We start from the raw sequence: 23,094 nt of genomic DNA, 5'->3' as shown, positions 1-23,094 counted from the left end.
ACTAACTGTCTGCCTGGTCAGTTCTTTCTGTTGCCATGGCAACTTAGGCTGGGTCACACTGCTTGGCCCCGCATTGCTGCTTGCAGCTATATTTAGGGGCCAAGCAGCGAAGCTGGCGAAGGCCCCTAATGAGTTTGTCGGTTTTCTTATTATTATTATTATTATTATTATTATTATTATTCAACTTTCTTCTCCTATGGGAAGTCAATGGCAGCCCATAGAACCACACATAGGAAAATGCTCAAATTTGGCACACACATTCTAGACAGTCTCAGCATTCCCCACAACAATTTTTAGGTCCCCAGCCCCAACCCTCTAGCGCCACCAGCAGGTCAAAGTTGCAGGTACATTTCTGCTTGTAACTTTTGAACCGTTGGTCCGATTTTCAAAAACTTGGTATCCCTGGAATCCTTGGGTCAAGACGAATCCAAAGCACCCCATGACGTCATTTTCCGCCCATATAGTTTTCCCGCCATTTTGAATTTTGTGAAAATCACTTAAAATGCTTCTCCTCCCTCAATTTTGGACCAATTTCTCCCAAACTTGGTAGATGGCAACTTTGGACTAAGCTGCAAAAGAAACTTACCCGGTTTTTAGAATTTCATAAGCGTTTGGCCGTGGCAGCCAATCAAAATTGGAGGCGCAGACGCCAAACAGGAAGTGTGCTCATATTTCGGCCGGCCTTTGGCGTATCTTAACGAAACTTGGTGAGTTTATGCCATACCCGTCGCTGAAGGACCCCAAAAAATTTGGAACAAATTGGCTGCTAGGGGGCGCTATAACTAGGAACAATGTCTTTTGGCTCATATCTCATGATGCGTTTTGGCTAGAAACAAAATTCCACTGCCTATGGAATCCTTGGGTCAAGTCGAATCTATCGCACCCTATGACGTCATATTCTGCCTTGAGGATTTTCCGCCATTTTGAATTTTGTTAAAATCAATGAAATTCTATGGAAACCCATAGAACCGTCTGACGACAGGTTTTCAAATTTGGCACACTGATTCTAGGCTGCCTCACGGTTCTTGTCAGCAAATTTCAACTCAGCATCTCAAACTCTCTAGCGCCAACAACAGGTCAAAGTTGCAAGTACATTTCTGCTTGTTACTTTTGAACCGTATGTCTGATCGTCAAAATCTTAGTATGGCTGGAATCCTTGGGTCAACCCGAATCCAACGCACCCTATGGCGTCATATTCCGCCTGGTATATTTTCCGCCATTTTGAATTTTGTGAAAATCAATTAAAATGCTTCTCCTCCCTCAATTTTTGACCAATTCCTTCCAAACTTGGTACATGGCAACTTTGGACTAAGCTGCACTAAAAACTTACCCGGTTTTTCGAATTTCAAAAGCGTTTGGCCGTGGCTGCCAATCAAATTTGGCTGTGCAGACGCGAAACAGGAAGTGTGCTCATATCTCGGCAGCCCTTTGACCTTTCTTAACCAAACTTGGTGGGATTATGCACCACCCCTCCAAAATGGCCCATACCACATTTGGTGCACATTGGCCATTAGGGGGCGCTATAACTTTCCAAAATGTGTTTTGGCTCTTACATCATTGAGCTCATATCTCAGCAGTCTTTTAGCACAGACACACACACACACACACACCTAGTACACTGGAAGTAATTTCAGCCATCACAGTCAATCGAATTTGACGGTGAAGCCGTGCATGCCTCTAACCGTCTGGTTGGAGGTACATTCCTGCTTGTAAACACTTCCTGTGCGTGCCTATGACCGTCTGCCTGGTCAGTTCTTTCTGTTGCCATGGCAACTTAGGCTGGGTCACCCTGCTTGGCCCCGCATTGCTGCTTGCAGCTATATTTATTATTCAACTTTCTTCTCCTATGGGAAGTCAATGGCAGCCCATAGAACCACACATAGGAAAATGCTCAAATTTGGCACACACATTGGAGACAGTCTCAGCATTCCCCACAACAATTTTTAGGTCCCCAGCCCCAACCCTCTAGCGCCACCAGCAGGTCAAAGTTGCAGGTACATTTCTGCTTGTAACTTTTGAACCGTTGGTCCGATTTTCAAAAACTTGGTATCCCTGGAATCCTTGGGTCAAGACGAATCCAAAGCACCCCATGACGTCATTTTCCGCCCATATAGTTTTCCCGCCATTTTGAATTTTGTGAAAATCACTTAAAATGCTTCTCCTCCCTCAATTTTGGACCAATTTCTCCCAAACTTGGTAGATGGCAACTTTGGACTAAGCTGCACAAGAAACTTACCCGGTTTTTAGAATTTCATAAGCGTTTGGCCGTGGCAGCCAATCAAAATTGGCGGTGCAGACGCCAAACAGGAAGTGTGCTCATATTTCGGCCGGCCTTTGGCGTATCTTAACGAAACTTGGTGAGTTTATGCCATACCCCTCGCTGAAGGACCCCAAAAAATTTGGAACAAATTGGCTGCTAGGGGGCGCTATAACTAGGAAAAATGTCTTTTGGCTCATATCTCATGATGCGTTTTGGCTAGAAACAAAATTCCACTGCCTATGGAATCCTTGGGTCAAGTCGAATCTATCGCACCCTATGACGTCATATTCTGCCTTGAGGATTTTCCGCCATTTTGAATTTTGTTAAAATCAATGAAATTCTATGGAAACCCATAGAACCGTCTGACGACAGGTTTTCAAATTTGGCACACTGATTCTAGGCTGCCTCACGGTTCTTGTCAGCAAATTTCAACTCAGCATCTCAAACTCTCTAGCGCCAACAACAGGTCAAAGTTGCAAGTACATTTCTGCTTGTTACTTTTGAACCGTATGTCTGATCGTCAAAATCTTAGTATGGCTGGAATCCTTGGGTCAACCCGAATCCAACGCACCCTATGGCGTCATATTCCGCCTGGTATATTTTCCGCCATTTTGAATTTTGTGAAAATCAATTAAAATGCTTCTCCTCCCTCAATTTTTGACCAATTCCTTCCAAACTTGGTACATGGCAACTTTGGACTAAGCTGCACTAAAAACTTACCCGGTTTTTCGAATTTCATAAGCGTTTGGCCGTGGCTGCCAATCAAATTTGGCTGTGCAGACGCGAAACTGGAAGTGTGCTCATATCTCGGCAGCCCTTTGACCTTTCTTAACCAAACTTGGTGGGATTATGCACCACCCCTCCAAAATGGCCCATACCACATTTGGTGCACATTGGCCATTAGGGGGCGCTATAACTTTCCAAAATGTGTTTTGGCTCTTACATCATTGAGCTCATATCTCAGCAGTCTTTTAGCACAGACACACACACACACACACACCTAGTACACTGGAAGTAATTTCAGCCATCACAGTCAATCGAATTTGACGGTGAAGCCGTGCATGCCTCTAACCGTCTGGTTGGAGGTACATTCCTGCTTGTAAACACTTCCTGTGCGTGCCTATGACCGTCTGCCTGGTCAGTTCTTTCTGTTGCCATGGCAACTTAGGCTGGGTCACCCTGCTTGGCCCCGGATTGCTGCTTGCAGCTATATTGGAATATATATTTCTCTGGATATGAATTAAACACAGCTACAATTTGGAAAACATTTTTAAACAAAAACACAGCCGAGAACATTTCACACTACAGACCTGGATTAAAAGTGAAGGGTTATCAAAATTGTCAATAAAACATTTCTCAGTCAAAATAAGTAAAATATAGGGAAAGTGTCATTGAATGAAATGTGTGGCACCCAGCTCTACTGCTGAGGTTCCTGACAAAGAGCTGCTTTCAATAATGATCAATTTTTAAACAACATGCCACAATTTTAAAATATAAAATGTTAAAATATACGCCCCCCAACACCACCATCATGTATATTGGACAGTAGACTAATGGGCCAAAAGAACCTGTTATTTCACAGTTTGTGACGCTGCCAACAATCAGCCAGATCAGAGGCAAGAGTATGGGCAAAATTGATGTTTTTTCTTTTAAAATCTGGAAATATCGTAACCGACCAGCCTCCCCTGTTTGAAAGACTACCAGCCGCCACTGAGACTTTACCAATCCACAGACTGGGAATCTACCAATAAAACAGATTGCATACACATAGAGGATATTAAAGATAACTAATAGCAAGGCATGTAGTAATCTGTGAGGTCACAAAGGAACCCAGGGTAACGTCTAAGCAACTAAAGGTCTCCTTAAAGGAGATACGCAGAACCTTTATTTTTAAATACATTTCTGAGTGGATAGTATCTCCATCCTTGACTCTTGTATGCTGCATAAATGGGAATTTAAAGAAATATATTTTTTTGAGAGTTAAAATCGACCGCAAAGTTGGGATTCGACCTGCCCCGCTGAGCCAGCCAGCCCTGAGTGTGTGACGTCACAGCGGTAACTGGTTTTAAGGCTAAGGCCTTTGACAGCTATAGACCAAAGTCATATAAATAAAAATTTATGGTGAAAGTAAGAAATAGCGTTACCGACTCGCTCAGCTAAGACTGATTTAACTCATTGTGGGTTGACTCTCATTAAAACAGGCTGGGTGTTATAACTTATGCTACATGTACATGCATGCATTTTCACTGATAAAACGTAAAAGGCTAATTAAATAATCAGATGAACTGAGTCAATCACATTCTGAAGCAAATTAAATAATCTTATACCGGTAACTTAAACACACAATACAAGTTACATGGATTAATCTAAATGCAGGTAAACAACAAGTGTTGTTGTTTTGTATCCAAATGAGAGTCGGAGCTTACCCGGCTGTGTTCTCGCTTCTTGAAGGCCGATCTTGTGGCCGATTGTTTTGAAACAATCTGACTTTCAGTTGTTCGTTCAGTTCTCCATTCATTCACTTCTTCCACGTAAGGGAGAGATATTGCTGCTGAGGCAAGCATTTCCAGCAGAGAAATCAGACGGCTGCACCACTCATTCCTCATTTTCTCCATAGTGATTACTCCGCCATTACTGCTCGACTCAAGCAATTACTAAAACCCGGGACTGGTCGGGACGTCACCGGTTTTAGCAACAACCGTGGGGAGGTCACTGCCTGAGCGATAATATGTCCCGTCCCGTTCCGTCCCATGTTTTAGCAACAACACTCGGCTCACACTCCGGGAGAACTAGTGCAACTGAACTTACTTTCCTTTTCCTGTAGTTTTCTTTTTCTTTAATTATTGGCACTGCACCCTCTTTTCAATACGGGCTTATAGCCAACGCTCCTCAACAGATCAGAGGTCTCATACGAGTCTTCAGTAAAATGTGCAGAGCAGAGGAGAGGCCACGTCACAGCCGCCCAATGTGTCCGTGAACTTCTCGCAAAACGCATCCAAATCTTTGCAGTTTGAACATTCTTGGGCCATGAATGCAACGTAAATCCACCTTCTGTCGTGTTGCTGTACCCGCCAGCAACACATCTACATGGCATGGCGATAAATTAGCTCAAAATGGAAGCTTGAAGTTGCAGTTAGCTCTGTGTTTTAGTATAGCGGAAATGGCGACGAGACCGATAGCCTTCCTGTGGCGACGTCACAGATGTCAAGGTCATTCACTCAGACCGCTACCTATATGAATCATTTTAATCGTAAAAATGACTATATTAGATTTATTGTTAACACTTAAAACTATGGGCGGCACGGTGGCGTAGTGGTTAGCGCTGTCGCCTCACAGCAAGAAGGTCCTGGGTTCGAGCCCTGGGGCCGGCGAGGGCCTTTCTGTGTGGAGTTTGCATGTTCTCCCCGTGTCTGCGTGGGTTTCCTCCGGGTGCTCCGGTTTCCCCCACAGTCCAAAGACATGCAGGATAGGTTAACTGGTGACTCTAAAATTGACCGTAGGTGTGAATGTGAGTGTGAATGGTTGTCTGTGTCTATGTTTCAGCCCTGTGATGACCTGGCGACTTGTCCAGGGTGTACCCCGCCTTTCGCCCGTAGTCAGCTGGGATAGGCTCCAGCTTGCCTGCGACCCTGTAGAAGGATAAAGCGGCTAGAGATAATGAGATGAGAGACTTAAAACTATTCCTATGCCATTCTTGAGGTCTCAAGGCATTTATAAACAAAAAGTGAGTCCATGGTTCTGCGTATCTCCTTTAAGGTTCATGAGTCCACCATCAGAAGAACACTGAACAACAATGCTGGGCATATCAGGGTTGCAAGGAGAAAGAGACTGGTCCAAAAAAAAAAAAAAAGAACACTGCTGCCTGACTACAGCTTGCTAAAGATCACATGGACAAGGCTATTGGAATAATGTTTTGCAGACAGATGAGACCAAAATAAAATTAATGGTTAAATGAGTTATATTTGGTGAAAGGAAACGACTTTCACCATTCGAACCTTATCCCCGGGGCGTCATGGCTCAGGTGGATAAGGTGCCATACCATAAATCCGGGTACCCGGGTTCGATCCCTCCCCGTCTCTCTCCCGCTCATTTCCAGTCTCTACACTGTCCTATCTAATAAAGGTGGAAAAAGCCAAAAAAAAAAGAACCTTATCCCATCTGTGAAACATGGTGGTGGTAGTATCATGGTTTGGGCCTGTTTTGCTGCATCTGGGCCAGGACGGCTTGCCATCAATGATGGAACAATGAATTCTGAATTATTCCAGTGAATTCTAAAGGAAAATATCAGAACATGTGTCTGTGAACTGCAAGAGAAAGTTGGTCATGCAGCACGACAACGACCCTAAGCACACAAGTCGCTCTACTAAAGAATGGTTAAAGACGACTAAAATTAATGTTTTGAAAGTCCAAGTCAAAGTCCTGACCTTAATCCAATAGAAATGCTGTGGAAGGGCCTGAAGCAAGCAGTTCCTGTGAAGAAACCCACCAACATCCCAGAGTTGAAGCTGTTCTGTACGGAAGAACGAAATAAAATTCCTCCAAGCTGGTGTGTAGAATTGATCAACAGCTACCAGAAACGTTTAATCGCAGTTATTGCTGCACAAGGGGGTCATAACAGACACTGAGAGTAAAAGTTCACATAGTTTTACCACAAAGACACATAATATTGGATCGATTTCCTCAATAAATCAATGACCAAGTATAATATTTTTGTCTCATTTGCTTTATTCGGTTCTTTGTCTACTTTTAAAACTTGTGTGAAAATCTGATGTTTTAGATCATGTTTATGCAGAAATATAGAAGATTCAAAAGGGTTCATAAACTTTAAAGCACCACTGTAAGTAGTGTTTTACAGAAATTGGTAAGGAGGAACGCAGTCATCTTGTGACAGTCAGCAGTTCATTTTATTTGTCATGGTCAACAATGTAGCGTCATTTGCAGTTTGTTCCAAAAAGTGCTGAAATTAAAACATACTAAACCGTTCTATAAAATATAATCATTTCACTTAAATAAAAGATGTCCCAAAAGTCTCCATACATAGGGAAAATTAACACTTTTTTTTAAGCAAAATGTAACTGTGACATCTTCTACATGATTACAAAGAAATGGCAAATCACACAGAATCATCTCTCCCGCTTATGATGAACTGGGGTTAACACACCTGGCGTTATGTATGTACAGTACCAGTCAAAAATCTGGATACACCTTCTAATTAAATGTTTTTCTTCATTTTTATTAATTAAAAGACACTTCATGCCTTAAAGTAATGATGGATGTCGTTTCTCTTTACTTAGTTGAGCGGTTCTTGATGTAATATGGATTACTACAGTTGTGGAAAAGGGAAATTTGCTGTATTTTTATTATTTACTATTTGGTGTCAAACGCATTAAGGCGGCAACTTGTGCACTAATTAACTTTTGACGAGGCATACCTGTTAACTGAAAAGCATTCCAGGTGACTACCTCATGAAGCTGGTTAAAGTGCATATTCTGGACCAATTTTGTTTTTTTATACGGTATGAAAGTACGTGGCAGCACGGTGGTGTAGTGGTTAGCACTGTCGCCTCACAGCAAGAAGGTCCTGGGTTCGAGCCCCGGGGCCGGCGAGGGCCTTTCTGTGTGGAGTTTGCATGTTCTCCCCGTGTCTGCGTGGGTTTCCTCCGGGTGCTCCGGTTTCCCCCACAGTCCAAAGACATGCAGGTTAGGTTAACTGGTGACTCTAAATTGAGCGTAGGTGTGAATGTGAGTGTGAATGGTTGTCTGTGTCTATGTGTCAGCCCTGTGATGACCTGGCGACTTGTCCAGGGTGTACCCCGCCTTTCGCCCGTAGTCAGCTGGGATAGGCTCCAGCTTGCCTGCGACCCTGTAGAAGGATAAAGCGGCTAGAGATAATGAGATGAAAGTACGTCCCTTTACACACTCATCTAGAAGGGTAATTTTGCACAAGGTCATCTGTTTAAAGCAGAAAAAAATAAGATAACAAAACGCGTCAAAATCCCAAGGGAGTCTGGAGCCAGATTCGTGACGTCACCTGCGGAAGCGCCAGCAGGCTGCGCGAGCTTTGCAGGGTTTCAGTGCACAGCCTGTGTAGACCAAGCGCTCCCATTTCTCTCTCATTGTCTAGTCTTTTGGGAAACGATGAGTACTAATCCCATCAAGATTGGTGTTGCTACACCCTCCTACGATACATCTGTTAACCATTTTAATAATTACGCGATAACGTTGAAGAAATTTGCAGAAAACCACCAGGTCGTTTTCTCATAAACCAACCAGCGCTGACGTACACTACCGTTCAAAAGTTTGGGGTCACTTTGAAATGTCCTTATTTCTGAAAGAAAAGCACTGTTCTTTTCAATAACGATCACTTTAAACTAATCAGAAATCCACTCTATACATTGCTAATGTGGTAAACGACTATTCTAGCTGCAAATGTCTGGTTTTTGGTGCAATATCTCCATAGGTGTATAGAGGCCCATTTCCAGCAACTCTCACTCCAGTGTTCTAATGGTACAATGTGTTTGCTCATTGCCTCAGAAGGCTAATGGATGATTAGAAAACCCTTGTACAATCATGTTAGCACAGCTGAAAACAGTTGAGCTCTTTAGAGAAGCTATAAAACTGACCTTCCTTTGAGCAGATTGAGTTTCTGGAGCATCACATTTGTGGGGTCGATTAAATGCTCAAAATGGCCAGAAAAATGTCTTGACTATATTTTCTATTCATTTTACAACTTATGGTGGGAAATAAAAGTGTGACTTTTCATGGAAAACACAAAATTGTCTGGGTGACCCCAAACTTTTGAACGGTAGTGTAGGATTCAGAGGGAGGCGTCCCGCACGCGACATCACAAAAATCAATGTTTGCCGGGAAATCCAAATGCCAAGTTTTTTCAGAGGCGGACCAATTCACCTCCAATGGCTTGATTTCAACTGAATTTTTCTGGTATTGTGCAAGGTAAAAAAATTGCAGAGAATGCAGAATGTGACAGATATTTGACCAAAGTTTAATATAAAATAGGAGAATTACATTGGGGGGCGGCACGGTGGTGTAGTGGTTAGCGCTGTCGCCTCACAGCAAGAAGGTCCGGGTTCGAGCCCCGTGGCCGGCGAGGGCCTTTCTGTGTGGAGTTTGCATGTTCTCCCCGTGTCCGCGTGGGTTTCCTCCGGGTGCTCCGGTTTCCCCCACAGTCCAAAGACATGCAGGTTAGGTTAACTGGTGACTCTAAATTGACCGTAGGTGTGAATGTGAGTGTGAATGGTTGTCTGTGTCTATGTGTCAGCCCTGTGATGACCTGGCGACTTGTCCAGGGTGTACCCCGCCTTTCGCCCGTAGTCAGCTGGGATAGGCTCCAGCTTGCCTGCGACCCTGTAGAACAGGATAAAGCGGCTAGAGATAATGAGATGAGAGATGAGAATTACATTGATCTTGCTCCTGAATTTACCCGTGATGTGCACTTTTAGATGATGCCAATAGTGTACAAAGCAAAGTATCTGAAGATACATCAAGTTTCACTAAAGGCACAGATTTCCACAAGTACAATATGCTGAGAACATTTAAATCCAACACAAACTGGGATCTGTTAAGAATTCAATCGCTGTCACCTATTACGAAGTTTAAAAGAGCGGTGAAAAGTTATTTTATCGTAAATAATTCATTTTTAACATATTTCATTGACATTGTTTTTTTGTCATTATCATGCTCTTTATAATATTTATTAGAATGACTTACTGTAGTCTTTAATGATATGTACACATTTAATTTTTTCAATTTTTCCAGAGCTGCACTGAAAATCATACTGTATGACGTAGGTCTTCTGAATAACCATTCTAAATCAAAGCATCATCAAGGTACGACTTTGAAGAATCTAAAATATGAAATAGCCTTTGTTTTTAGTTTTCCACTTAATTCCAGATGTTATTTCATAGTTTTGATGTCTTCAGTATTGTTCTACAATGTAGAAAATAGTCCAAGTACAGAAAGACCTGTGAATGAGTAGAGTAGGGGTGTACAAACTTTTAACTGGTTCCGTAATTGCACTTTGAATGTGTTCCTTTAAGTAATCTTTGTGCTGTATCAATCATTTCAGTATGTTAATACATACTGTATTGTAATCAATACGTATTAGAAAAAAATAATATAAAATTAGTATGAAAAATTTTGGAAGACATTTTGCTCAAAAAAAAAAAGTTCATTTCCCCTACGTATGGAGTCTTTTTCGACACACTGTAGAATACGTTACCTTCATTAGAGCATTCATTAAATACATTGTCCAAAGGAGTGATCAGTGGTGGGTTTCCCAAAAGCCTCTTAACGCTAAGAGCATCTTAACTAGGAGAGAGAGCATTCATTGTGCTGCTCACGCTACCATTTAATGATGCATGTTTGTTTATTTATTTATTTCACCAGGGGAAACATATCGCCTACCGGCGTTTTTCAATGTGCCCTGGGGGGAAAAACCCCAGACATAAACTATCAACATCAAATGAAACAAAACAATAAATAAATAAATAAAAGGTAACATTAAAAATAACATGCTCCAAACTATACATAATAAATAATGATGATCTTTGTGCTACGATCCTTTTGGGAAACTCGGCACTGATCATTTGGTTCAGTCCACATAATGAACCTCAGCCTGAAGCTCTTTGTGAATGTAGCTCAGTAAAGCTGCAGTTACTTGCTGCTGAAGCGATACGCTTCCTGTGACTATGGCAATTAACTGAGCTACATCAGTCCAATCAATCGACCCCAAGATAGCCACGACGTCCGCGTACAGCTTCTGCTGCTGCTCTGGTGTCAGTTCCATGATGACCTGAGGAAGTGGTTTGAACTGACCACTTGTCATCCAGCATCCCAGAAGTCCTCCAACAGCACCGCCTTTTAACAAGGAACAAAGATCAATTTCATAACAAAGAATTTGGACACAACCGAAACTCTGTAGGAAATTCGACCACAGAAGGTGTTGATTAATTTTCTATAACAGCAGCTCTGATAGTCGTCCCAGCTGCAATCCAAACACTGCATTCATATTAATGCAGTCATTCTAATGTTATTGTTTCTATGGCAACAACTCATTTACAGGGATGCATATGGCTACCGTAATCTAAGACTAATAAAAAAGTTTTCTGTAATAAGATTTGTCTCATCTAATCTCATTATCTCTAGCCGCTTTATCTTTCTACAGGGTCACAGGCAAGCTGGAGCCTATCCCAGCTGACTATGGGCGAAAGGCGGGGTACACCCTGGACAAGTCGCCAGGTCATCACAGGGCTGACACATAGACACAGACAACCATTCACACTCACATTCACACCTACGGTCAATTTAGAGTCACCAGTTAACCTAACCTGCATGTCTTTGGACTGTGGGGGAAACCGGAGCACCCGGAGGAAACCCACGCGGACACGGGGAGAACATGCAAACTCCACACAGAAAGGCCCTCGCCGGCCACGGGGCTCGAACCCGGACCTTCTTGTTGTGAGGCGACAGCGCTAACCACTACACCACCATGCCACCCCTAATAAGATTTGTAATGTTTTTAAAGATTAGGAGTTTTTAAATAATGGAAGGAGTCTTCAGTGTCAGCACTTTGTTTTGTAACAGTTATTAGGCTTTCTACCATGGGAAAGTCTTCAGGACTTTGCACTTTCTGCTTTCTTGGAAATATAACAAGATGCATTTTTGTCCGGGTAACTTTAAGAGAACAAGAACTAGTGAGGGAATTAATGTTTATAGCTACTATAATACCGTACAAGGGAACAGAGACTAACTTTTCTTCAGATGTTCAACATTCAAAATGGATAAAAGCACAATAGGTCATATTCCACACTACCTCACCTAAACAGCTATTAGTTTATTGTTTATACTGCTTATTTCATGTTTACCTGCTATACCTCAAGTGCCCTTGACCTGTGAGTGTTTAGTCTATGTCTATTTCTTATCCAGAGTGTTTATACTGTTTATATTGTTTATTTCAGTTATTCTATTTATTTATTGCATTGCCTGTTTGCACCGTGGGTCAGAGAGGACTGAAATTTCACCTGTGCTGTATGTCGAGCACATATAGCATATTTGACAATAAAGTTGACTTGACTATGGGGGCAGCCATGGCCTGAAGGTTAGAGACGTAGCTCTGGGACCAAAGGGTTCGATTCCTGGGACCGGCACAAAAAACGTGAGAGGATTTGAGTGAATGAACAGCACTTCCCCCCCTCCTCTGTACCACGGTTATCAAACCCCCAACTGCTCCCTGGGCGCTGTAGCATAGCTGTCCACTGCTCTGGATATATATGTGTGTGTGTGCGCATTCATTACTTCAGATGGGTTAAATGCAGAGGAAGAATTTCGCTGTGCTTGTGGACATGTGACAAAAATAAAGGCTTCTTCTTCATTAATAAATTAAAACTAGTCTTTGACAGGGGGCACGGTGGTGTAGTGGTTAGCGCTGTCGCCTCACAGCAAGAAGGTCCGGGTTCGAGCCCTGTGGCCGGTGAGGGCCTTTCTGTGCGGAGTTTGCATGTTCTCCCCGTGTCCGCGTGGGTTTCCTCCGGGTGCTCCGGTTTCCCCCACAGTCCAAAGACATGCAGGTTAGGTTAACTGGTGACTCTAAATTGAGCGTAGGTGTGAATGTGAGTGTGAATGGTTGTGTGTCTATGTGTCAGCCCTGTGATGACCTGGCGACTTGTCCAGGGTGTACCCCGCCTTTCGCCCGTAGTCAGCTGGGATAGGCTCCAGCTTGCCTGCGACCCTGTAGAACAGGATAAAGCGGCTAGAGATAATGAGATGAGATCTTTGACAGGCTAATGTGGTATAAGAGTAATAAAAACATTAGCAAAAGAAGCCGCTTGGCATCAGGCTACATCGTCATCCACGCCACTCAATTGTGGATTATTTTCCTAGAAACATTAGACCTCATCATGTTTTATTCTCTTTTTTGTTGTTGTTGAAATATTTATCTTGGTGCAATTTACTGATACTTACCTACAGCGATTCCAAGTGGTCCACCAACCAATCCTCCAGCAAAAGCAAGTCCTCCAGCAGTCATCGCTCCCTTCCCAGAATGCTTTACTGTAGTCTTTATCTGCTGATTTACAGACAGCTCACAACATAGCTTCATGACGTCATCAATGCGGGTAGACATGTTGAGTCATCAGTACACTTTGAGAACAAAGCAGAGCATTTGAAAGAACAGGCCATGGGAAATGTTCATTAGATGATCAACCCTAAGAATAGAGGCACCACACAGGACCACGTGACCTAACATAGGCCACAGCCTCCTAGAGTAATAAATTAATAAAGGACTGTAAAATAATGAGTTTATAAGAGTTACACAGAACAACACACAATAATAAATTAATAAATCAAACAAACACATACCTTTTGAATTCAACCTTCAGACATTTATTTGTAAATGAACGAAAACCCTGTTCATCGTAGCTTCCAGTGTCCTATATCAAAATAACCACTGGAAATAAATTAACGCATGCGCACTGTTCAGCAAGATAGACACGAAATCTGCAGCAATGGCCAGGAGTAAAAGATTATTTCAAAATAAAAGTCACATAGCCACGAACGACTTGATGCCTTAAAGTGCATATTCTGGACCAATTTCGTTTTTTTTTTTAAATATATATATATGAAAGTATGTCCCTTTACACACTCATCCAGAAGGGTAATTTTGCACAAGGCCATCTGTCTACAGCAGAAAAAAAAAATAACAAAACGCGTCAAAATCCCAAGGTAGTCTGGAGCCAGATTTGTGACGTCACCTGCGGAAGCGCCAGCAGGCTGCGCGAGCTTTGCACGGTTTCAGTGCACAGCCTGTGTAGACCAAGCGCCACTGGCGGCTCGTTAATAGGGGCGATTTGGGCGACGCACTCCCAAACAGGGAGGGAGATTTTTTTTTTATCTACTCCTACTACCACGGCAACAGTAATGTCATTGTCTAACCAGGCTAAGGTCGCGCCTGGTGTAGCCACACCCTTTTGGGGCGATTTCTGTCAGGTTCAGATTTGCCCCAAAATCTCCCATTGACACTAATGGTACGTACGTTTTTTTCGAAAATCATGCTCCCAATGCATTTTCTATTAGGTTTTATGTGCTCGCACAAGCAGCGTGCTTACGTTATACGCCTGTTGCACCGCGCAAGTGTTGCCAGATTGGGCGGTTTTAAGTGCATTTTGGATGGTTTTGAACATAATTTTGGGCTGGAAAACGCAACTTGCGTGGGAAATGTGTGAACATTCTATGAAGAAGATGGCGAGTGTTGAGTGCAACAATACGATAGCATCTCTGAAAGAAGTTCCCTTTAGTCGTCGTACCAATGAGGAGAAAACGGCAATCAAACAGCTAGCCTAGGACCTCCTAGACCGAATTTAAACATCAAGCGTCTACGAAGGGGGAGAAGACCTACTCAAGAGGTTTTAACAAGAACTGGTACCACCGGAAAACTTGGCTAGCTGGCTGTGATGTAGTCAATGCTCTTTTTTTGCTACCCTTGCGTTCTCTTCCACCCTGGAAGTAGCACAGCAGACGGTACAGTGATATCTGATATTTGAATTTACTAGGCAAAAGTTGTTTTTGTGTGTGTGTGTTACCAATGGCAGTTGTTTTACCAATGGCAGTTTAACATTGCCATGTTTTTGTTTTACCAATGGCAGTTTAACATTGACATGCTTGGAATATTTCAGTAGCCTCAAGTTCTCTCTGACTTGGTGTAAATTAAGCATATTTTCAGTTTTTATATATTGTACAGTATATGTGTTCATTGGAGCCAGCAGCACCTTACCTTTTTTCCAACTTGTTAAGCCAAGTTGCACTGACTACAAAACCTTGTGTAACCTTGTGTGTATATAGCTAAATAACTAAAGCCTTTTGTGTTCATTGACATGCTTGTAATACTTTAAATTTCCTTTTAAGGCATGGCTTTCTGGAGGAATTCTTGGGGGAAAAAACTGCAGAATTTATTTAGAATTATTATTTGTTGTTAAAATGGTGCAATTCCATATAAAAAAAAAACACATAATTAAGCTGCACATGTTTGTTTGATGGTTATGCTTTTCTTCATCTTTTTCAAAACTTAAATAAACACTTGTTTTGGATTTATATCCTGCCACTTTAACTGCATTCTTTAGAATGAAGAAATTAGAATATGTTTATAATTAAGAATTTGTGTCTACTTATTATAGAATACTGGAATAATATGAGAAAATAAATGAGTAATGTAATATTAATTGATTGTGATGCCAAATGTTTTGCTTTGAAGGCTTCACAATGAATCTTCCTTAGTTTTAGCCTGGCAAGCCAGACTAAATGTGAATATTTGCCACTCGTAGGCAAAAATATTTTTGGCCGCTAGGCGGGTGGGTCTAGTTTACTAGGCTACCTTAGTTTGCCACCTTTAACTTGTTCAGTGTTGCCACCTAGTGGAGAGAAGAGATATTGTCGAAATTGATATCTGAATTTACCAGGCAAAAACAAGTTCGGCCAATTGATTTGCTACCTAGGTCAATTTACTTCAGTCCTGTGGACATTTATGGTCCGTGTAGACATAACGGGGGAAAATTGCCCCCCCGAAAAAAAATTCAGGAGCCGCCACTGCCAAGCGCTCCCATTTCTCTCTCATTATCTGGTTTTTTGGGAAACGATGAGTACTAATCCCATCAAGATTGGTGTTGCTACACCCTCCTACGATACATCTGTTAACCATTTTAATAATTACGCGATAACGTTGAAGAAATTTGCAGAAAACCACCAGGTCGTTTTCTCATAAACAAACCAGCGCTGACGTAGGATTCAGAGGGAGGCGTCCCGCACGCGACGTCACGAAAATCAGTGTTTGCCGGGAAATCCAAATGCCAAGTTTTTTCAGAGGCGGACCAATTCACCTCAAATGGCTTGATTTCAACTGAATTTTTCTGATATTGCGCAAGGTAAAAAAAATTGCGCAAAATATGACAGATATTTGACCAAAGTTTAATATAAAATAGGAGAATTACATTGATCTTGCTCCTGAATTTACCCGTGATATGCACTTTAAAATAAAACTACTGCAGTTTTCCCAATACTTAAAGGTGCTGACTGCAAAGTCATCTGAATTTTTTTATTATTATTATTTTTTTATTGTGCATGGTATTTTCCAATGTCCCACAAGAACAATATCATGTGGATTAGACATGATTATTTTGATGTGTTGAGGGTCGCTTTCCTCTGTTTTGGGACCGAATATCCCACCTCTTGAGGTAAACAGTATGGCTCTACAGAAATAGTCGAACAAAAGGAGCTTGAACTACAACCCCGATTCCAAAAAAGTTGGGACAAAGTACAAATTGTAAATAAAAACGGAATGCAATGATGTGGAAGTTTCAAAATTCCATATTTTATTCAGAATAGAACATAGATGACATATCTCATGTTTAAACTGAGAAAATGTATCATTTAAAGAGAAAAATTAGGTGATTTTAAATTTCATGACAACAACACATCTCAAAAAAGTTGGGACAAGGCCATGTTTACCACTGTGAGACATCCCCTTTTCTCTTTACAACAGTCTGTAAACGTCTGGGGACTGAGGAGACAAGTTGCTCAAGTTTAGGGATAGGAATGTTAACCCATTCTTGTCTAATGTAGGATTCTAGTTGCTCAACTGTCTTAGGTCTTTTTTGTCGTATCTTCCGTTTTATGATGCGCCAAATGTTTTCTATGGGTGAAAGATCTGGACTGCAGGCTGGCCAGTTCAGTACCCGGACCCTTCTTCTACGCAGCCATGATGCTGTAATTGATGCAGTATGTGATTTGGCATTGTCATGTTGGAAAATGCAAGGTCTTCCCTGAAAGAGACATCGTCTGGATGGAAGCATATGTTGCTCTAGAACCTGGATATACCTTTCAGCATTGATGGTGTCTTTTCAGATGTGTAAGCTGCCCATGCCACATGCACTAATGCAACCCCATACCATCAGAGATGCAGGCTTCTGAACTGAGCGCTGATAACAACTTGGGTCATCCTTCTCCTCTTTAGTCTGAATGACATGGCGTCCCTGATTTCCATAAAGAACTTCAAATTTTGATTCATCTGACCACAGAACAGTTTTCCACTTTGCCACAGTCCATTTTAAATGAGCCTTGGCCCAGAGAAGACGTCTGCGCTTCTGGATCATGTTTAGATACGGCTTCTTCTTTGAACTATAGAGTTTTAGCTGGCAACGGCGGATGGCACGGTGAATTGTGTTCACAGATAATGTTCTCTGGAAATATTCCTGAGCCCATTTTGTGATTTCCAATACAGAAGCATGCCTGTATGTGATGCAGTGCCGTCTAAGGGCCCGAAGATCATGGGCACCCAGTATGGTTTTCCGGCCTTGACCCTTACACACAGAGATTCTTCCAGATTCTCTGAATCTGTTGATGATATTATGCACTGTAGATGATGATATGTTCAAACTCTTTGCAATTTTACACTGTCGAACTCCTTTCTGATATTGCTCCACTATTTGTCGGCGCAGAATTAGGGGGATTGGTGATCCTCTTCCCATCTTTACTTCTGGGCCGTAAAATGCCCAGGTCTGACCTAAACTGACAGAGCGAGCAAGGAGAGCACTGGTCAGAGAAGCAGCCAAGAGGTCCATGATCACTCTGGAGGAGCTGCAGAAATCCACAGCTCAGGTGGGAGAATCTGTGCACAGGACAACTATAAGTCGTACACTCCACAAATCTGGCCTTTTTGGAGGAGTAGCAAGAAGAAAGCCATTGTTGAAAGACAGGCATAAGAAGCCATAGGGGACACAGCAAACATGTGGAAGAAGGTGCTTTGGTCAGATGAGACCAAAGGTGAACTTTTTGGCCTAAATGCAAAGCGCTATGTGTGGCGGAAAACTAACACTGCTCATCACCCTGCACACACCATCCCCACTGTGAAACATGGTGGTGGCAGCATCATGCTATGGGGATGCTTTTCTTCAGCAGGGACAGGGAAGCTGGTCAGAGTTGATGGGAAGATGGATGGAGCTAAATACAGGGCAATCCTGGAAGAAAACCTGTTGGAGGCTGCAAAAGACTTGAGACTGGGAAGGAGATTCACCTTCCAGCAAGACAATGACCCTAAACATACAGCCAGAGCTACAATGGAATGGTTTAGATCAAAGAATATTCATGTGTTAGAATGGCCCAGTCAAAGTCCAGACCTAAATCCCATTGAGCATCTGTGGCAAGACTTGAAAATTGCTGTTCACAGACGCTCTCCATCCAATCTGGCTGAGCTTGAGCTATTTTGCAAAGAAGAATGGGCAAAAATTTCAGTGTCTAGATGTGCAAAGCTGGTAGAGACATACCACAAAAGACTTGCAGCTGTAATTGCAGCAAAAGGTGGCTCTACAAAGTATTGATGCAGGGGGGCTGAATACTAATGCACATCACATTTTTCAGATTTTTATTTGCTTAAAATTTTGAAGACCATTTGTTTCACTTCACAATTATGTGCTACTCTGTGTTGGTCTATTACATAAAATCTCAATAAAAAACTTTTAAGTTCGTGGTTGTAAGATGGAAAAATGTGAAAAAGCTCAAGGGGTATGAATACTTTTGCAAGGCACTGTAGATCCGTCTACCACTGTCAATCTTGTCGTGTCTTGCTCCCCAGATTTTTAACCCAGCCACATATAAAAAGTTGTATGCCTCCATGCTCTTCCAGGTTTTCATCTGTTTGTCTATGTAGAATGATGTCTGCAGCACCAGGTACAGTAGTTTGAGATGTCGGGGAACTCAGTAGACGGATAATTTTCCAACTCATAGGAAAAATCCTTCTTTGTTAACGTGTAAGGATCTAATCCCATTGAGTGGCTTCTATATCCACTTCTTTCAAGTGTACTAATTGGTTTTAATAACTTGTTTGTTTGCTCTACACAAACATGGCAATAAGTCTCATCTCATCATCTCTAGCCGCTTTATCCTTCTACAGGGTCGCAGGCAAGCTGGAGCCTATCCCAGCTGACTACGGATGAAAGGCAGGGTACACCCTGGACAAGTCGCCAGGTCATCACAGGCCTGACACATAGACACAGACAACCATTCACACTCACATTCACACCTACGGTCAATTTAGAGTCACCAGTTAACCTAACCTGCATGTCTTTGGACTGTGGGGGAAACCGGAGCACCCGGAGGAAACCCACGCGGACACGGGGAGAACATGCAAACTCCGCACAGAAAGGCCCTCGCCGGCCACGGGGCTCGAACCCGGACCTTCTTGCTGTGAGGCGACAGCGCTAACCACTACACCACCGTGCCGCCCATGGCAATAAGTTCTTGTGTTAATCAACCAGGTTCCACTTTTGGATCATTAATCCCTTTTGGCTGAGAATGCCCTGCATACAGGTGGCGTAGTGGTTAGCACTGTCGTCTCACAGTAAGAAGGTTCTGGGTTCAAGCCCAGCGGCTGATGGGGGCCTTTCTGTGTGGAGTTTGCATGTTGTCTGCGTGGGTTTCCTCTGGGTGCTCCAGTTTCCCCCACAGTCCAAAGACATGCAGGTTAGTCTAACTGGTGGCTCTAAATTGACCGTGAGTGTGAATGGTTGTTTGTCTCTGTATGTCAGCCCTGTGGTGACTTCTCCAGGGTGTACCCTGCCTCTTGCCCATAGTCAGCAGGGATAAGCTCCTGCGACAGTTACAGATAATGGATGCCCTGCATGCATGGTTTTATTTTATTTATGGCACATCCATACAGTTTTAAATACAATACCTACAATTAAGAACAGCTTGTTTTTATTGTATTTATTTAATTCCTGGGCTCCCATCTGTAACAGGGAGTGATGTTGCATCCCTTTAATACACTTTATAATATATTATTAGATTCTACACTGCAAAAACCCGGCTTACAAAAACAAGAAAAAAAAAGTAATAAAATTAGGAATATTTTAGTTAAAATAAGCAAAATTATCTGCCAACAGAACAAGAAAATTTGACTTGGCAAGATTTTTAAAAACAAGTAAATATATCTAGCTTTAGAAACCCCACAGATGTCTTAAAACTAGTGTATTTATAAACAAGTAAAGTTGTACTACTCATTTTAACATGCTAGATACTTTGTCCCCCAACCAACAGTTTGACTATTTCATCTGGGCATATTGGTGTGCTCTGTTTAAGTGTTTATACCAACTGAGACCGCCAAATAAATCAAAAATCAAAACAACAAACCATTCCATTTTGTAGCCTATTTTTGTTGCCAGATTGACAATACAACAATTCATTTAATTTAGTTATCTGTTTTGTGTTAAGAGATTAAAAGAAAGGATAAGATGCTTGAAATAAGAAATTCTGACTTTGACAAACTTGTCATGGTTAATATAACACCGATGAAATTATGGTAATTCTCATTTTAAAGGAACAGTCCACCGTATTTCCATAATGAAATATGTTTTTCTCTGAATTGAGACGAGCTGCTCCGTACCTCTCCGAGCTTTGTGCGACCTCCCAGTCAGTCAGACGCGCTGTTACTCCTGTTAGCAATGTAGCTAGGCTCAGTATGGCCAATGGTATTTTTTGGGGCTGTAGTTAGATGCGACCAAACTCTTCCGCGTTTTTCCTGTTTACATAGGTTTATATGACCAGTGACATGACAAAGTTCAGTTACATAAATTGAAACGTGGCGATTTTCTATGCTATGGAAAGTCCGCACTATAATGACAGGCGTACTAACACCTTCTGCGCGCTTTGACAGCGCATTGATACCTTCACAGGCCCATGGTAAAACTGCACTTCCAGGAGGGGCTGCCGTCTGCCTCCCGAGCCGGCTGAGAGCGCTCCTCGTTGGGCACGGCCAGGCGGGCGAATGCCCTGGTCCGTCCGCCCTGTCTAAAAAGAATGGTACAACTCGAGCCCCATGGTAAAACTGGGACTTTGTCATTTTTTCAGCCTAAGGCCCATGGTAAAACTAGGACTTTGTCATTTTTCCGCATGAGGCCCATGGTAAAACCACACTTCCAGGAGGGGCTGCCGTCTGCCTCCCAAGCCGGCCGAGAGCGCTCCTCGTTGGGCACGGCCAGGTGGGCGAATGCCCTGGTCCGTCCGCCCTGTCTAAAAAAAAATGGTACAACTCCGAGTGAAGGTATCAATGCGCTGTCGAAGCGCGCAGAAGGTGTTAGTACGCCTGTCATTATAGTGCGGACTTTCCATAGCATAGAAAATCACCACGTTTCAATTTATGTAACTGAACTTTGTCATGTCACTGGTCATATAAACCTATGTAAACAGGAAAAACGTGGAAGAGTTTGGTCGCATCTAACTACAGCCCCAAAAAATACCATTGGCCATACTGAGCCTAGCTACATTGCTAACAGGAGTAACAGCGCGTCTGACTGCGTCTGACTGACTGGGAGGTCGCACAAAGCTCGGACAGGTACGGAGCAGCTCGTCTCAATTCAGATAAGAGCATATTTCATTATGGAAGTACGGTGGACTGTTCCTTTAAGACAGAACTTACTCATAACCAGTAATAAAATCTCAATAACAAGTTATAATGGCTTATTAAGATAATTGAGGGAAAAAATGCTTAAAGTAAGTGAAATACTCTTACACAAAACCTGCCTGGAAAGGAGAATTATCTTGGCAGACAAATAACAAGCATATTTTGTCTTGATTTAAGATATTTAATCTTGGTTAGATTTTACTTTTTGCAGTGTAATCGAATAGATGAGCCAAAATAATTGGGAATTTTTTTAATGGGCCCCGACTCGTTACAAGTATGAATAGGGCCTTAAAGTAGAAAAGGTTGAGACCCTCTGAACTAGACTATACATTTTGTAAGTACAGTATTTCTTATAGCTGTCTGAATAGCATAAGCTAAAGAGTATATAATTATGAAAATTGTCCGGTATTGGCTGCCATTTTTTTTTTTTTTAATTTATTGTATTTGGTTAGCCGTTAGCATTGTCGTTGTCTCAGGCTGATTCCTTAATGGCTGCATAATGGATTTAAAGTGCAGTTCTTTCTTTCTTTCTTTCTTTCTTTTATTTTGTCTGCTGTCAGAGACAAAATAATATTTATTTATTTATTTATTTAGTTTCTGCTTTCTGAATAGCATAAGCTAAAGAGTCTTTAATTATGAAAATTGTCCGGTATTGGCTGCCATTTTTTTTTAATTTACTGTATTTGGTTAGCCGTTAGCATTGTCGTTGTCTCAGGCTGATTCCTTAATGGCTGCATAATGGATTTAAAGTGCAGTTCTTTCTTTCTTTCTTTCTTTCTTTCTTTCTTTTATTTTGTCTGCTGTCAGAGACAAAATAATATTTATTTATTTATTTATTTTGTCTCTGCTGTCTGAATAGCATAAGCTAAAGAGTCTTTAATTATGAAAATTGTCCGGTATTGGCTGCCATTTAAAAAAATAAATAATTTACTGTATTTGGTTAGCCGTTAGCATTGTCCTTGTCTCAGGCTGAGTCCTTAATGGCTGCATAATGGATTTAAAGTGCAGTTCTTTCTTTCTTTTATTTTGTCTGCTGTCAGAGACAAAATATTTCTTTTATTTTGTCTCTGCTGTCTGAATAGCATAAGCTAAAGAGTCTTTAATTATGAAAATTGTCCGGTATTGGCTCCCATTTAAAAAAAAATAATAATTTACTGTATTTGGTTAGCCGTTAGCATTGTCCTTGTCTCAGGCTGAGTCCTTAATGGCTGCATAATGGATTTAAAGTGCAGTTCTTTCTTTCTTTCTTTCTTTCTTTCTTTCTTTTGTCTGCTGTCAGAGACAAAATATTTCTTTTATTTTGTCTCTGCTGTCTGAATAGCATAAGCTAAAGAGTCTTTAATTATGAAAATTGTCCGGTATTGGCTGCCATTTTT

At 41.9% G+C, this 23,094-nt stretch overlaps 1 protein-coding gene across 1 annotated transcript; it reads right to left on the bottom strand.

Annotated features, from left to right (window-relative positions):
- Positions 1-9,583: 9,583 nt before the first annotated feature.
- On the bottom strand, positions 9,584-13,729 carry zgc:112052 (protein C19orf12 homolog). Its single transcript, XM_060922910.1, has 3 exons — positions 13,636-13,729; positions 13,240-13,416; positions 9,584-11,136 (listed from the first exon to the last, which is right to left on the bottom strand). The coding sequence occupies exons 2-3, from the start codon at positions 13,397-13,399 to the stop codon at positions 10,871-10,873; spliced, it is 426 nt and encodes a 141-aa protein (XP_060778893.1). The 5' UTR covers positions 13,400-13,416; positions 13,636-13,729; the 3' UTR covers positions 9,584-10,870.
- Between the last annotated feature and the right edge of the window lie 9,365 nt (positions 13,730-23,094).

Source organism: Neoarius graeffei, chromosome 6 (assembly GCF_027579695.1).
Source record: "Neoarius graeffei isolate fNeoGra1 chromosome 6, fNeoGra1.pri, whole genome shotgun sequence".
Lineage (NCBI taxonomy): Eukaryota > Metazoa > Chordata > Actinopteri > Siluriformes > Ariidae > Neoarius > Neoarius graeffei.
This window is presented reverse-complemented; position numbering and strand designations above follow the sequence as displayed.

What these genes read in the sequence shown, in the direction of transcription:
- zgc:112052 (XM_060922910.1), bottom strand. Translation starts at nt 13,399, where the DNA reads ATGTCTACCCGCATTGATGACGTCATGAAGCTATGTTGTGAGCTGTCT. An exon ending in ACCACTTGGAATCGCTGTAG is followed by an intron (nt 11,137 to 13,239) that starts GTAAGTATCAGT and finishes CCTTGTTAAAAG; the next exon opens with GCGGTGCTGTTGGAGGACTT.